The sequence below is a fragment of the Erythrolamprus reginae genome, chromosome 7 (genome assembly GCF_031021105.1).
Source record: "Erythrolamprus reginae isolate rEryReg1 chromosome 7, rEryReg1.hap1, whole genome shotgun sequence".
NCBI classification, from domain to species: Eukaryota; Metazoa; Chordata; class Lepidosauria; order Squamata; family Dipsadidae; genus Erythrolamprus; species Erythrolamprus reginae.
This window is the reverse complement of record NC_091956.1, coordinates 937858-954325: the sequence shown is the minus strand read 5'-3', so window position 1 is coordinate 954325 and position 16468 is coordinate 937858. Positions and strand designations below refer to the sequence as shown.

General features: G+C 45.2%; 1 protein-coding gene across 1 annotated transcript in view; it reads left to right on the top strand.

Annotated features, from left to right (window-relative positions):
• Positions 1-16468, top strand: part of ZNF638 (zinc finger protein 638) — a 46286-nt gene that overhangs the window by 12221 nt on the left and 17597 nt on the right. The window contains exons 3-15 of the mRNA XM_070756806.1: positions 727-788; positions 1808-1849; positions 3540-3823; positions 4955-5271; positions 6831-6974; positions 7512-7643; positions 8996-9054; positions 9172-9224; positions 10341-11117; positions 12971-13020; positions 13229-13360; positions 13877-14002; positions 15438-15479. Of these exons, the coding sequence (XP_070612907.1) occupies positions 727-788; positions 1808-1849; positions 3540-3823; positions 4955-5271; positions 6831-6974; positions 7512-7643; positions 8996-9054; positions 9172-9224; positions 10341-11117; positions 12971-13020; positions 13229-13360; positions 13877-14002; positions 15438-15479 (2220 nt within the window). The remainder of the gene's footprint in view (positions 1-726; positions 789-1807; positions 1850-3539; positions 3824-4954; positions 5272-6830; positions 6975-7511; positions 7644-8995; positions 9055-9171; positions 9225-10340; positions 11118-12970; positions 13021-13228; positions 13361-13876; positions 14003-15437; positions 15480-16468) is intronic.

Below are 16468 nucleotides of genomic sequence, written 5' to 3'. Positions count from 1 at the left end.
CCACAATATCTTAAGTCCAATTAACTAATTAAAAATCTTTTAAAAACCCCAGAAAACCATTAAAAAAAATCATTCCTGGGACTGGAATATTTCCTGGGGCTTCACAGATCAAGGTGGGGTGCTCCGAGTAGCCCTAAAATCATCAACTTGTTCAAAATGCCACATTTCCCCCACTTTTCCAGTCGTCCTGTAGTTCTGTCCCAGCCGTGAAGCCCCAGGTGTTGCTGCTCCTATCCAGAGGACCAGAATTCACCCTAAGGACAGGCCACAGTTCCCGTTCTCCCTCCCTCCCTCTGGCAATTGCAGCATTTCTATGAATACATTGATTTCTTTTGAGCCTGCATTAAATTGCAGGTTACCTATTTGTCAAACCACCAGGGCTCTTTCCTGTGCAGCGTGTGGCTGAGCTGTGGTGTGCTTGGCATGCTGAAATCCGCAGGGAAGGCCCAGGCTGATAGGATGGGGTTTCCAACAAGGGTGTCTTTGCCTCCTCACCTTTGCAGAAGAAACGAGAGGATTCCTGGATCTCGGAGAAACTGAACCTGAGTCACAGGGTTGCTTTGAAGATAACTGGGAGAGGGGTGAACCGATCAATCCATGTTATCTTTATTTATTTTATTTATTGGATTTGTTTTTCTTGGAACAAGGGCGGGGTGCAAAGGTATTTATGGGCGATTTCCCCAGTCCACTGTTTAATCCTGACTCCTGGCTGCTTCTTCTCTCTAGGATTGGCTTCAGCACCAGAATTCTTCCACACACCTTGAAAGCTGCCGCCAGCTCCGCCAACAGTAAGCGTCATGATTTGGTTTCTCTAAATTGTGGGTGCTCACCCTTTTTTTAACATAAACGTTAATACTCGAGATTAAGCCAACCGTAATGTAGGTAATGAAAGTTTTATTCCACGGCTCCTGCTCTGTTTTTGAATGAACTCCATTGGAAGATTTGCCCCATTGTCTGGTTTGTTCCATTTGGGCAGTTGTGTTATGTGATCAGTGGGACATTATGACCCCAAACAAGGAAGATTACTCTACAGCAGGGCCTCCAACCTTATTTTTTTACATTTGATTTCTATGCTGCTCAATCCTGAAGGACTTAGGGAAGCTTACAACAACCTTGGCAACTTTTAAGACTTGTGGACTTCAACCTCTAGAGCAGTGTTTCCCAACCTTGGCCACTTGAAGATATTTGGACTTCAACTCCCAGAATTCCCCATTTGCTGGTTGGGGAATTCTGGGAGTTGAAGTCCAAATATCTTCAAGTTGCCAAGGTTGGGAAACACTGTCCTAGAGTTCTTCAGCCAGCAAAGGTGGGAGTTGAAGTCCACAAGCCTTGCCCAAGGTTGGAGACCCCGGCCCTTCCATTTCTGGGATAATTCATGTTCATAGGAAGATGGGAGGAATCGAAGGAGGACCCTCTTCACATACTAAGTGTAGCCAACATGTAAATCAGCCAGGGCTTCATATGAAATTAAATAAAACCTGGCAAAATGGATATATGACTTTTGCCAAAATAGTGGCCTGTTTAACACAACGACCAGTAAGTTCAAATTCTGAACTGAACGTTGACCAGCTGTCTCGGAAGAGCGCTTGCAGTGAGCGCGTTGTAGGAACACACAGCTAGGCAGACAGTGAGGGTGGGACAGTACTTGAACGGGGTTCAAGGTAATAATACTTTTTATTATTATTTTATTATTATTTATTAGATTTGTATGCCGAGCCTCTCCGTAGACTCGTTTTGAATACATTTGGAAAAGAATGTTGTAAAAGCTTCCAGGATTTTTGTATTAACAGTTTCGCTCTTTAAATAGATATCCTGACTGGAATCCAGAATCCCATTCATCACAAAAAAGGTAGCGTGCATGAGGTTTTCTTGAGATGTGATGGTGCTTGTTTATTTGTGGGTTGGTTTGGAAAATGTAGACTTGCCCTTCACTCGCTCACAGGGGACTCGAGGCTTTTGGCTTAATCCCAAATACATTTCAGAGAATTAATAAAAAATGATTTTAAAAAAACACCCCATGGTGGTTGCAACATTAAAAGTTGTCCAAAGGCTGCTCCTTCCCCAGTGGTGCTCCCAGGCCCTCTTTCGTGCCCCAGCAAGGCCTCTGTTTGTGCTCCAGGCAGAGCCTCCGCCTGCCAGGCAGGACCTCCTTTTGCCAAAGAAAGAGCTGGCCGGGAGGAGCTGGCTTTCCTGAGGGCACAGCCGGGACCTTTTCTTCCCCCAGGCCTGGAGATCCTGGTTTGCAGGATCAAGAGCCGTTGGCTGGGGTGCGAGAGAAGCCTTAGTGGCACACGGGCACAAAAGAAGGCGGCATGAAGTAGGCCCCAGGTGGTACAATAGTGTCAGGCAGTTCAGTGGGCTGTGTGGTGGACGAGGCTGGGTGACGGGGGGCAGCTGGGCGAGGGGCAGTGGGTAGGTGGGTGACTAAAAGATTCTGGAGGACAGAAGGGAAACGGGGGACATGATCGAAACCTTTAAATAAAAGGTTAAATAAAGTTCAGGACGGAAGTGTTTTTAATAGGAAAGTGAACCTAAGAACAAAGGGGGCCCAATCTGAGGGTAGTTGGGGGAAAGATCAGAAGCCATGTGAGAAAATATTATTTGACTGAAAGAGTCGTAGATGCTTGGAACAAACTTCCAGCAGAGGTGGTTGATCAATCCACAGTCACTGAATGTAAACATGCCTGGGATAAACATAGATCCACCCTAAGATAAAATACAGGAAATAGTATCAGGGCAGACTAGATGGACCAGGAGGTCTTTTTCTGCCGTCAGTCTTCTATATTTCTAATGTGAGTCTTGTTATGAGGGTAGTTGGGGGAAAGATCAGAAGCCACATGAGAAAATATTTGTAGTAGATGCTTGGAACAAACTTCCAGCAGATGTGGTTGGTCGATCCACAGTAACTGAATCTAAACAGGCTTGGGATAAACATAGATCCACCCTAAGATAAAATACAGGAAATAGTATAAGGGCAGACTAGATCAGTGTTTCCCAACCTTGGCCACTTGAAGATATTTGGACTTTAACACCCAGCAATGTAGAAGAGGGGCTCAGCCTGTTCTCCAAAGTACCTGGAATTGAGGTGGAACTGCCTGCCTCCAGGAGTTGTGAATGCCCCAACACTGGAAAGTTTTAAGCAGAGGTTGGGTCACCATCTGTCTGAAGTAGTGTAGGGTTTCCTGCCTAAGCAGGGGGGTTGGACTAGAAGACCTCCAGGGTCCCTTCCAACTCTATTATTATTATTAAAGAGAAATTTCCCCATAGGGAGGAAAGCAAAACCGTGGAGTAGCCACCAGAGGTTTTGGGTGCTTCATCCCTGGGGGGTTTTAAGAAGAGACCGGGGAATCTTTTGTCTGGGATTGTAGAGGGTTTCAGGCCTGAGCTGAGGGTTGGACTAGAAGACCTCCAAGGTCCCTCTGTTTTGTTCCTCAGCAGCGACATAACTCCAAGTGCTTGTTGAACAAATAGGGGTTAAGTGAGGTCGCTTCCCCTTCAGCCAAACCCACCAGGCGATGCCTGTCATTCTTTGTCCACAGGCGAGAGGGCAACCGGAATGAGGACAGCACTCCCAGGCGCCGCTCTGCCAGCATCAGCCCCAGGCGTTCGAGGCGTTCCAGCTCTGGGCACGCCCGGCGTCGAACTCGGTCCCGGTCCAGGAGCCCCAGGCACAGGCCAGGCAGGCCACGAAGTCGGAGTCCACGGCCACAGCCTAATTTCAGACACAGGTCAAGGTCTCCGTGGCGACCTTACGACCCCGGTTCCTCCTTCCAAAGGTCTTCCAGCAGAGAGAGGGGGTCCAGGCGATATATCCGATCTCCAGGTAAGGGGGTGGGTTACAGAGGCTTGTTTGCCTCCAGCCAGCCAAAGTACCAGAGTACTTCCGGAACCGCCTGCTACCGCACGAATCCCAGCGACCGATAAGGTCCCACAGAGTTGGCCTTCTCCGGGTCCCGTCGACTAAATAATGTCGTTTGGTGGGCCCCAGGGGAAGAGCCTTCTCTGTGGCAGCCCCGGCCCTCAGGAACCAACTCCCCCCGGAGATTAGAACTGCCCCCACCCTCCCTGTCTTTCGTAAACTACTCAAGACTCATTTATGCCGCCAGGCATGGGGGAAGTTGAGACACCTTTCCCCTAGGCTTTTTTATATTTATGTTTGGATATGTATATGTGTATGTTTGGTTTTATAATAGGGGTTTTTAGTTGTTTTATTAATTGGATTGTTACATGCTGTTTTTATCATTGTTGTTAGCCGCCCCAGTCTACGGAGAGGGGCGGCCTACAAATCCAATAAATAAATAAATAAATAAATAAATAATAATAATATTTTCCTGCTATTTATTATTTATTTATTTATTTATTTATTTATTTATTTATTAGATTTGTATGCCACCCCTCTCAGTAATAAAACAATATACAGTAACAAATCTAATATTAAAAGTCTAAAATAACAAATCTAATATTAAAAGTCTAAAATAACAAATCTAATATTAAAAGTCTAAAAACCCATTATTTAAAAATCATACACACAAACATACCATACCTCAAATTACATAGGCAAGGGGGATGTCTCAGTTCCCCCATACCTGACGGCAGAGGTGGGTTTTAAGGAGTTTATGAAAGGCGAGGAGGGTGGGGGCAATCCTAATCTCCGAGGGGAGCTGGTTCCAGAGGGTTGGGGCCACCACAGAGAAGGCTCTTCCCCAGGGTCCTGCCAGACGACATTGTTTCATCAACGGGACCCGGAGAAGGCCAACTCTGTGGGACCTAACTGGTCGCTGGGATTTGTGGAGCAGAAGGCGGTCCCGGAGATCATTCTGGTCCTGTGCCATGTGTTCCTAAAAACTCTGGGGACCCCTTCTTTCGTCTCCCATGAGGTCTCCCAGCCTTAAAAGCAAAAGAAGGCCGAGGAACCCGTTGAGAAGCCCCGTGCTGCCTTTCTTTCCTTCCTCAGACAAGGCCCTGGAGGCGGTCATGAAGTGCCTGGGACCTCGCATTGTTGAGCACATTCACAAGCAAGCCTTCGGCCAGGGCTTCTCGGGAGGGAGAAGACCCACGCCCGATTTTGAGGACGGGAAGCCCGGGAATCCTAAAGTCTCCACAAAACCATTCAAGAAAGAAGGGCATTCCCGACACAGCTCCTTGGAAAGCAAAAACAAGGCTCCCGAGGCTCCTCAGGGCCCCAGCAAAGAAGTGGCCCCACCCGAGGGGAAACCTAAGAAAGCCCCTTTGGCAGCCCCAGCCAGCGAAGCCGATAGCCCGGCCACTAAGGTAGGTGGTCGGCATTTGGTTATGCCATGTACTCTTCGTTGGACAGTCCCGCCCCATTCGATTTAGTGGCACCTTTTAAGCCACACAGCCCTTTCAATCGAGAATAACAGTGGGAAGGGACCTTGGAGGTCTTCTAGTCCCACCCCCTGCTCGTGCATGAAATTGACACGCCTATCAAGAGTGAAGTTAATGTCCAGGAGGCTCGTATAGAATAGAATAGAATAACCAAGTTTGAAGGGACCTTGGAGGTCTTCTAGTCCAGTGTTTCCCAACCTTGGCCACTTGAAGCTATCTGGACTTCAACTCCCAGAATTCCCCAGCCAGTGAATGCGAGTGGCCACGGTTGGGAAACACTGCTCTAGTCCAACCGCTGCTCATGCAGGAGACCCAACGGGATTAATTGATACACCTATCAAGAGTGAAGTTAATGTCCGGGAGGCTTCTAGAGAATAGAATAAAATAGAATAACCAAGTTTGAAGGGACCTCGGAGGCCTTCTAGTCCAACCCGCTGCTTAGGCAGAAAACCCTATGCCAGTGATGGCGAACCATTTTTCCCCTGGGTGCCAAAATTGCACATGCTGTCCCAACATGCGCGAGTGCCCACACCTATAATTCAATTTCTCCTGCCCCCTGCACATGTGCACATGACCCCTCCCTCCCCCATTTTTCAACTTCCAGTGCACCCGGGATGCCCGTTTTTCGCTCTTCCCAGACTCCAGGGGCTTCCCTGCAGCTTGGGGAGGAGGAAAACGGCCTCCCTCACCACCCCGGAGGCAGGAAACCACCCATTTTACAACTTCCGGTGGGCCTGGTAGGCCCGTTTTTCACCCTTTCCAGGCTCCAGAGGCCAGAAATGCCCCCCTAGAAACTCCGCATGAGCTGAAAATCAGCACACGTAGGCAGTTCCCAGAAGGCGTCACACCCATTTGCACCACAAACCTCCAAGTGGTCTCAGTTGACCCTTCCACAGTGGTTCTCAACCTGGGGCTGGGGATCCCTTTGGGGGTCAAACGACCGTATCACAGGGGTCACCTAACACCCTGGGAAAAGACAAATTTCCCCTGGTGTTGGGAACTAAAACTTCTATTCTGTTCCCTTGGAACATATTTTAACAATCTGACCAATCAGCCGTTTACAGTGGGGGTGTCCCTCTGACCTTCCTGCCAATCAGCTTAAAGCTCTGTTGGGAGAATTGGCACTAGGCTTATGGTTGAGGGTCACCACAACACAAGGAACCATATTAAGGGGCTGCAGCATTAGAAAGGTTGAGAACCACTGCAAAAGGATCCAGATGAGCAGCTGCCTGCAAGGAGTATAAGTCCTTCCACTCCCCACCATCAAGTCAGAGCGGAAGAAGCTTCTTGGAGGAGAAGCAAAACTCCTTCAAAGAAAAACCAGAAAGTCCAGCTGCCTCTTGGAAAAAGCACCTTTGGGATAAACATCATCAATATTGTCTGAGGTTCTTTCAGTAGATTTTTTTTAGAAAAGATGCTTTGCAGATTTTAACCACCCGCCTGGTGGGTTTGTAAATTTACCAAAAAAATATTATTATTTGCAGTTTTGGAGTAAACCCAGGATTTGGGGGACTATTATTCAAATAACTGACTTGCCAGAAGATGTTTTTACCGATCAAGACGTTAAGAAAATAGTCCAGCCTTTTGGGAAAGTTAGTGACATCTTAGTTGACCGTTCTAAGAAGGAGGTAAGCGGCTTCTTACATTTCTAATACCTTTAAATTTGCTGAAATGCACTGTCCCTCCCCCCAAAGATGCATTAGGGTGGATGCTTATATTACCACAGGAAAATTAAATATTGTTTGTATTTGTTGAATGCATACATAGCAAATGTAGGCTGCTCACTTTCAGGGTAAATAGTTTTATGTAAAATGAAAAAATACAGAGAAAAGATACGAAAGCGAGGACAGTCTGAGCCTCGAAAATGTGACCTAGTTGGGCAATGAAAACATCTGCAAGAAAACAACCAAGCTCAAGAGAGCATCAAAGACCCCATAACTGTTGCTTTCTTAGTTGCTCCTGTTGCAGCTTCAATATGTTAGATACTGGTTTTATATTTTCTTACATTTTTGTTGATAAATACTGTAATTCCTATTTTGACCTTAATGTTTGTATTCTGTATTTTAATTATTGCTAGTTATTTCTGTTCTCTGAGCAGGAAGCTGGTAGGCCAGTGAACTAAAACATGAGTAGCATCTTAAATAAGAAACTTCTGTCTTCTTTAGGCTTATCTTGAAATGAGCTACAAGGAAGCGGTAATAGCAGCGGTCAAATACAACGAAACATCCCCTGTCCTCATTAATGGCAAGCGGGTGAAGATAAGCGTGGCGGAAAAACCCAAAGCGGCTCCTATTCAGGTAAGAAGAGACCTGTTGTGACAAAGGAAAGTTTTGTGGCTTTGTTATAGGCTACAAAAATGGTCAGGAAAATCAGGAAAGACTCCATGGACTCCATCTGTAGAGTCTGGAGGGCAGAAGGAAAAGGGGGGACATGATCGAAGCATTTAAATATGTGAAAGGGTTAAACAAGGTGCAGGAGGGAAGTGTTTTTAACAGGAAAGTGAACCCAAGAACAAGGGGACACAATCGGAGGTCAGTTGGGGGAAAGATCAGAAGCAACGCGAGACAATATTATTTGACTGAAAGAGTAGTAGATGCTTGGAACAAACTTCCAGCAGACGTGGCTGGTCAATCCACAGTCACTGAATTTAAACCTGCCTGGGATAAACATAGATCCATCCTAAGATAAAATACAGGAAACAGTATAAGGGCAGACTAGATGGACCATGAGGTCTTTTTCTGCTGTCAATCTTGTATGTTTTGTTCAAAGTATTTCTACATTGTCTTGAATTCTGCTTTAATCACAAGGCAATGTGGACAGGCCTCCAGGCTTCATGCTTCCTCCAATTGCTGCAGTGCAAAACAGTTGTTCTGCTTTGCCTGAAATCCCATCTAACTTTCAATTCTAGGAGTTAATTACAATCTTCCCCCCAAACCTTTTTTAAATTCACCAATGTGCTGCCTTCTTTAAGCAGAGGTTGGGACCCCCACCTATGTCCCCCTGTGACCCAGTTGTGAACTCTACCTGATGCCACAGGTAGTCCTCCGCATACGATCACAATTGAGCTCAACGTTTGTGTTGCTAAGTGAGACGGTTGTGGGCTTTGACCCATTTCACGACTTTCCTTGCCACAGTGTTTAAGGAACCCCTGTGGGTGTAAAATTAGTAGCACGTTTCTTAAGGGAATCTGGTTTCCTCCTCGACTTTGCTTGTCGGCAGGTCGGCCAGGGGGACCCCAGGACCCCAGAACGTCTTGTAAAGCACAGCCCAGGTTTCATCACATGACCATGGGGATGCTGCAGCAGTCATAAGTGTGAAAAATTATAAGTCACTTTTTTCAAAATGCCACTGTAACTCTGAATGAACGGTTGTAAGCCAGAGGCGACCTGCACCAAAGTTGAACTTTGTGAAACCGTGCTTGGCCATTAGAGCCGGGGTGGCACAGTGGCTGGAGTGCAGCCCTGCAGGCTACTTCAGCTCTCTGCTAGCCATAGTTCAGCAATTCCAATCTCACCACTGGCTCAAGATAATTTCTTTGTGCTGTTTTGGCAGAAATCAAGGAGCACCTTCTCAAAATACATTATGAAATTCAAAACAAGCAGCTGCATTTTTTGGGCAGAGCCTAAACCTCACTTTCTTTTATTTTCAGAACAAAGGAAACGAGAGGAAAGTTGCTCAGAATACCAAGGATCCTGCCCTGAATAATAAGTAAGACCACTATCTACTCTGGACTCCCCAATGCTCCCCGTCAGATGTGAGCTTCCAAGAGGGGGCATGGAAATGAATTCAACCACTATTTTCTTTCTTTCTTAATTCCTCTTTTAGGAAAGAGCAAACTACAGCTGGGGTGAAAAAAGTTCCTTCGTTGTCTTCTGCCTGTGAGTTTTAAGCTAGTCCCCCTCTTTGTGTGTGTCTTGTGTGTTTTCCTGAATCTTCAACCCCAAAATGGATGTTGGCCAATCCTGCAGAGGGCCAAGGATAAGACTTTTTGGAGTGGCCAACATTTGCAGAACGGAGGGGGGAGGTTCATTCTCCAAGCTTGTGGGTTGGTCTTTGAACATCTCATTACCAGGCTAGGTAACATCTTCAGCAGAGTTTAAGGAAGGCCAGTGTTGGAGTTCTTCTGCTTATAAGCTCTTCATAACCTCCACCCGAATTCTACACCCAAGCTTCATAAATTTGCCACTGTTGAAAATTTGCAGCAGTGCTTCGTTTTGCTGATGTTTGATTTTGTTATTGGTAAGAAGGGATTTTCTTGAAGAAAATCATAGATGGATGGGGCTGGAAGGGACCTTGGAGACCTCCGGGTTCACCCTCATGCCCAAGGCAAGGAGGCCTTATACCTGGGGTGTCAAGCCCACTGGCCCTGCCTGGTTTAGCGAAAGGTGGAAAAGTCCAGATATGTCACGTGATGACACATATTTGACACCCCTGCCTTATACCCATCCTGGACAAATGGTTGTCTGGTATCTTAGATTTGTTTAATATAATTCTTTGCATGAGTTATATTCTCATGTTTTACTACTCAATTTTAGCATATTATACTGCATTTTAACTTATTATCTATTCAAGTTCCCTCCATTTTAGCCAATTTTATTGTATTTTAACCAGTCACAGTTTTATGACGACCGATGTGGTCCTTTTCCTCGCTTTGATATGGTCGATTGACTAATCAAATAAAGTTGATATTGATTGATTGGTCTCTTCTTGAAAACCTTCAACCATGGAGCACCCACCATCCAAGAGGCAACCTGCTTCATTGATTAATTGCTCTCACGGTCAGGAAGTCTGTCCTTAGCTCCAAGTTGCCTTTTTTATGGTGGCTATTTTAATCTTACCAGACCATGCGTCCCTCAATAGATGCTTATTGCAAGGCTTTTTCAAGCATGGCAGCATTAAAATGCATGGACCTTAGTTCGCAGAGCTGTCCCATCCGTACATCTTAAAGTTGCCAAGTCTGTAACCATAACCACCAGTGCTTTATCTGTCCACAGCTAAAACCGATGCCAAGAAACCTGGGAAGGTTGTCAAAGGCGGGGAGACCAAGGTAGCCGTAAAACCCAAGAAAGCGACAGAGGGCAAGAAGCCCACCACCGTCAAAGAGAATGATGCGGCCAAGCCGGCGTCCGTGGAAGAGGGGAAGAACCCTCCCAAGATGAAAAAACCTGCCGACGCCTCCAAACCCGTCGACCCCAACAAGGCCAAAGAGCCTCCGAAGACCAAGAAGGCCCCGGAGCCCAAGGACAAAGAAGTGGTGAAGGGCAAGAAGATGGAGAGCAAAGCAAAGGAACCTTTGAAGGCCAAGAAGGCCACGGATGTCAAGGCCAAAGAACCTGTGAAGGACAAAGAACCTCTGAAGGACAAAGAGCCTTTGAAGGCCAAAGAACCTTTGAAGGCCAAAGAACCTTTGAAGGCCAAAGAGCCTTTGAAGGCCAAAGAGCCTTTGAAGGCCAAAGAGCCTTTGAAGGCCAAAGAGCCTCTGAAGGCCAAAGAGCCTCTGAAGGCCAAAGAGCCTCTGAAGGCCAAAGAGCCTCTGAAGGCCAAAGAACCTGTAAAGACCAAGAAGGCCGTAGAAAACAAGAAAGCTGCAGACTCCAAGGCCAAGAAGACTGCAGAGCCCAAGAAAGCAGGGGACTCGGACGCCAAGGAGCCCCTCAAGGCCAAGAAAGTGGCCGAGTCCAAGGAGCCTCCCAAGGAGCAGAATGCTGGGGAGCCCAGCAAAGCCGGGAAGTCTATGGGCAAGGAAGCCAGCAAACCAGCGGACGCTCCAGGTAAGCTCTCTTAGGCTGGTGTCCTCCTGGAGCTTCAGAGCTGCTCCCTCTGTCCCCCTCGGCAGGGACCATGGTCTCTAAGGCCAGTGGGGGCCAGCCTATTGCAGGGGTGCACACGAGCCCTTGCCCTAGCTCAGCTCCAACGTGCACGTGGGTGCAGGCCAGCTGATTTGTGGCTCACACAGAGGGGGTGGGAGGGGTTTTTTGGCTTCCAGAGAAGCCTCTGGGGGGACGGCGGAGGGTCAGGGAAGCCTTTGGAGCCTGGGGAGCGTGAAACACGAGCCTACTGGCCCACCAGAAGTTGGGAAACAGGCTTCTTCTGGCCTCCAGTGGGCCTGGGGGGGGAGGTGTTTTTGCCCTCCCCAGGCATTGCATTATGGGTGTGGGCACTCACATGCGTGATAGCACATAAGCACGCTCTTTCGGCCCCCAAGGAAAAAAAGGTTTGCCATCACTGCTCTAGGCCCTGCAAGCCTGGCCAGGACCACCCACCTTTTGAGTCTCGGTTTGTGGGGAGGGAAAGAGGGACAGTGTGGGTAGCTGGGGGGCTGAACACATATGGGGTACATGACACGCAGAAGGGATGCGGCCGGCAGATGCGATGGGGTCTCTGGGGCTGAGCTTTGGGGACACCAACCCTCAGGCTCTCTAGGTGGGTGTTTGGGGGTGGGCAGCAGGGGTGGGTGGGCATGCAAATACTTTCCCATGGGGGTTGGGAGTGGGGGACATCTGTAAGTATGGCTTTCTACATTGGCAACTTGAAGATGCGTGGACTTTTGAACTCCCAGCCTTGTCTAGCCAGCAGTTCTGCGAATCAAAGTCCACACACTTTAAAAAGGAGCGAAGGGCAGTCTGTAGAGTTGTATTTCTCAGCCCTGGTCACTTTTAGGGTATGTGGACTTCTGGCTCTCAGCTGGGGAACTCTGGGAGTCCGAGTTCACACCTCTTCAAGTTGCTACATAATATATTGGGCTATATATATATAAAGGTGGAGTAGAGGTTTTTGGTTATAGTAAAAAAAGGAATAAAAGAGAAATAGGTATTGAGGAAATGGTCAGGCCTAAAAAGGAGTGTATGAGAGAGAAACAATAACGATGGAAAGATAAGTTATAGTGATTAATTAAATGAGTTTAATTGTTGGATTAATTAGGTTGTGAAGGCAGATGACAAACTAGAAGTTTTTACTGGAGGTAGGCTTTTTTTTTTGAGTGTTATATACCCAGGATAAAAGATTGATTTAAGGTTTCAAATGTTATAAATAATAGGATATTTGTTTCATATTATTTATAACATTTGAAACCTTAAATCAATCTTTTATCCTGGGTATATAACACTGCAAAAAAAAAGCTAAGTATATTCCCTAAATTTGATTATACAAACCCAGTCTGCAAATCTGAGAGGGGAGATATTTTGGAAAGGTCTAAGAGGATGGAAGAGGAAGTAGAAAGGGGAGAAGAAAAGGAGAGAGAGGTAAAGGAAGAGTGAAGGAGTTAATAGGTAGGAGGAGGAGTTGAAAGAAAGAGGGGAGCTTGAGAAAGAACGATAGAAGAAACAGACTGGGTGGGTTAAGAAAAGAATGGACTATGAAAGGGATTTTTGAATAAATGATAATAAATTTATGTATGGTTTCTGTAACATTGGATGTTTCATACATGTAAATTTGTGAAGGTGGAGGGAATTTTTATTTTATTTTAAAGTTGCTACGGTTGAGAAACAGCTACAGAACGAGCAGAGAGTAAGAATGAGTCCTTGCTTCCTCAAAGGAGCCTCCTGGATTCTTGATAGCTCTGTCTCTTCAACCAGTAAGAATTGTTTAATTTTTAAAAAAACAATTCTTTTTTTTAAAATTGCAGATAAGTCAGAAGCCGTTGAGAGCCCTGAAGCGGTTGAATCTTCTGGCAAGGTAACTTACTCTCTTTTTTTCTTTCAAATTGGGAAAGTTGCTGTCTGAATTCTGAACCTGTGACCTTGGGGATGCTTGCAAAGGTCACAAGTATGAAAATAGTCCTAAGTCAACTTTTTTTCAGTTCCATTCTAACTTTGAATGATCACAAAACCAACTCTTCCTTTTCCCAGCAAAGGTTCTGACTTGACATTTCTGTTTTTCCCAGGATGGAGAAGAGATGTGTGTTGTGATGATTTCAAGTTTCCCCGAGGCCGGGCTCAGTCTGGAGGAGATCCGGAACTTAACCAAGCCCTTTGGGAAGGTTAAAGATATTTTAATTGTGTCTTCGCACAAGAAGGTACGGAACACAACATGTATTGGTTCATTCACTCATTCTTTACTCATTAATGATTGGAAATTCTTATACTGGCCAACACACACACAAAAATCATCAGCAAAGGTCATAAGTCTGTTTATGGAGTTTAAGGGACTGATTCCAAAAATATGCTTAGTTTTGCTCTATCACATAAAGTGTTTGATATAGAAGCATTTTTGTTTTTACATTATTTTTACATTTTCAATGTACCACATACATTGAAAATGTAGAAATAATGTAATAACAAAAATAAACATTACTGTTTATGTCGCCAGTATATTTCCTATACCTTACAATAATAATGCTGCTCCATGAATACTATACCTGCTACAGAAAAACTATATACATTTTTGAAATCAGAACCCAAAAAAGTACAAGGTCAAGTGCCATGATTACAAAAAAATATTTTTTGTAGATCTGTGTTATTATAGTGCCAACATTTTGAACAGAGAAGTCTTTTGGTTTCAGGTCACTGATAAAAGTTGTGGTTTTTTAAAGGCATACGTAGAAATAAGTCGTAAATCTGCAGATTCCATGGTGAAATTTTATACCTGCTTCCCAATGTGGGTAGAAAGGAACCAGCTGTGCATCTCTCTGGTCCCTGAGCTGAAGGATCTAAATGAGGTCAGTAAACTTTGTTTATTAAATTTATCTGCCGGTCACCTTGCCACAAGGCGACTGTTCTTAAATGGTTGTTGAAGAATAAACTGAGCAAAAAGGGAGTAAGTGTTTACGCATATCATTAGAAAGCTATGTTGGAGAAGGCAGGACTAGAAGGTTCTTTGTTGCCAAATTCTCTCCTGGCTCCTAAATATCTCCGAGTCCTTGGAGAGGGGCGGCATACAAGTCTAATATATAATTGTTATTGCTATTCATATTAATATTATTAATATTAATTATCTAGTTAGGCTTAGTGAATTGCAACAACCGAAGAGGGCAGAATTGTTTGGCAGCTCCTAACTATCCAGTAAGTAGGGTGTCCAGCAAACCTGGAAAACAGGAAAATCAGGGAATAACCAGGGAAGTCAGCGGTTCAGGAAATATCAGGAATTCATGAAAAAAAACAGAATAAATTGGGGGGGGGGGGAACCAAACTATTAAAATGTTTAAAAGTCAGGGAGAAAATTACGTAAAAAAACCCGGATCGCGCTGCCTGGTAGAGTCGAGCAATAATGAGCATAACTGTGGCCACCACTGGCTTCCTCAGCTGCCGATATTTCTCCAGGGCTGAGCCATTTGGTAGGACGTCCTCTACGACCGCACCTTCACTAGATCACAAGTTACAGAGAAATGTCGGGAAATATCAGGGGATTTCACAATGCTTTCCCCCTGGACGCCCTGAGTAAGGCTTCCGGGCTTCTTTCAAGAATTGCACATTAATAATAATAATTTATTAGATTTGTATGCCGCCCCTCTCCTATACTCTTGGGGAGCAGCAAATATCCCAGGAAGATGGGAAAGTGAGTGAGGGGGAGAGGTATAGGACAAAGGTATGTAAGAAAATTTATATGGCCAACCAACTCACTCTCAGTGACTTTGGCCGGCTTACAGGGAAGCCCAGTAGGTCAATTAAATAAAAATACTCCCCCAGGGCCCTCTGATGACAGCATTTAGACGAGCCACTTGTTGGGCTCTGTATCAGCCTGGGGTCCCCATTGCCTTTGGCAGACCCACATCTTCAGGGTCCTAGCAAAGAGTATCAAAGTAGGAGCCAGTTTTCGCCCTGCAGGGACGATGTTCTGCAGGGACGGAGCCACCACAGGGAAGGCCCCTCTTTTTGGTCCCATCATGTGAACTTCCTTAAGAGAAGAGGACCCGTAACATCTCCTTCCTCCCTGTTCTGGAGGGTCTTGTGGATGTCACTGGGAAAAGAGAGTCTTTCAAATAATGAGGGGCCACCACAGAGAATATCTTTTTTAGTCTTTCAAGAGAGAGGACAGCAAATATCCTGATTTGGATCCGGAAGACAAATTGAGGAGGTGGGTGATGAGGGGAGAGCTTGAAAATTGATAAACACCATCTTCTCATTGCCTAATTTTTCTTGGCTCTTTGTTTTTAGGAAATTATATTTACTGCGATGATTAAGGATGCAAATCCAAGTGTAAGTATCAAGAACTGTTCCTTAATATGTTGTTGTCGTTCAGTCTGGGCCCTTGGCATAGAGAAAGGGGTTATAAAAGTAGCAAAACATTCTTCTTTTTTGAACTATGAAATAGTCCATCTCTTGTAAAGAATGCAGGTGTCTGGAAAGTATCAATTGAAAATGTAATTGTCAAAGAATGTTGCAAGTTGTGGATATGGTCTGCCGACACAATTCAAAGTGTTGGTCACGACCTATAAAGCCTTACGTGGCTTAGGTTACTTATGGGACCATCTTCTGCCTCATGTATCCCAGCAGTCGCTTAGGTCCCACAGAGTCCGCATTCTCCAGGTCCCGTCAGCTAAACAATACCATCTGGCGGGGCTCAGGAGAAGAGCCTTCTCTGTGGCTGCCCCAGGCCTCTGGAACCCGCTCTCTCCAGAGATGCGTACTGCCCCCACCCTCCTGGCCTTCCGCAAGGTTTTAAAAACCGTTGAACTTAACATCTTGCTCTGGTCCTAGATCTGATTGTGTGACTGTTGTTGAATGAATGTTCTTCTTAATGTCCTTGGGGTATTAGTTTTAGTGTTAGGTTTCACTTGTTATATTTTTTTTAATTAAAATATAAATATGACAAGTATGACAAACAAAAACAAACAAACACATTAAAAAAGAACAGTGGGTGTTACGTTTCTTATGATACTTACATATACTTATTTATTCTTATGTGGCTAATATATACAAAACATTTACAGTTTCTGTACATTGTTTTTCCAAATAGATCTTTTCTTACTTCCGATAATTTCACTTGTTGTATTATGTTGTATTTTATTCTTGCTGTTGTAAGCTGCCCTGAGTCTGCGGAGGAGGGCGGCATAGAAATCCAACCAAATGAAACACATAAATATAGGCAGTAGAAAATCTAGCCAACAATTTATGCTGGACAGTATAGTGTAGAGCGTCTTCTGGCTCAGGACAACTTCAAAAATAATGTTGTCACGATAGCCAGT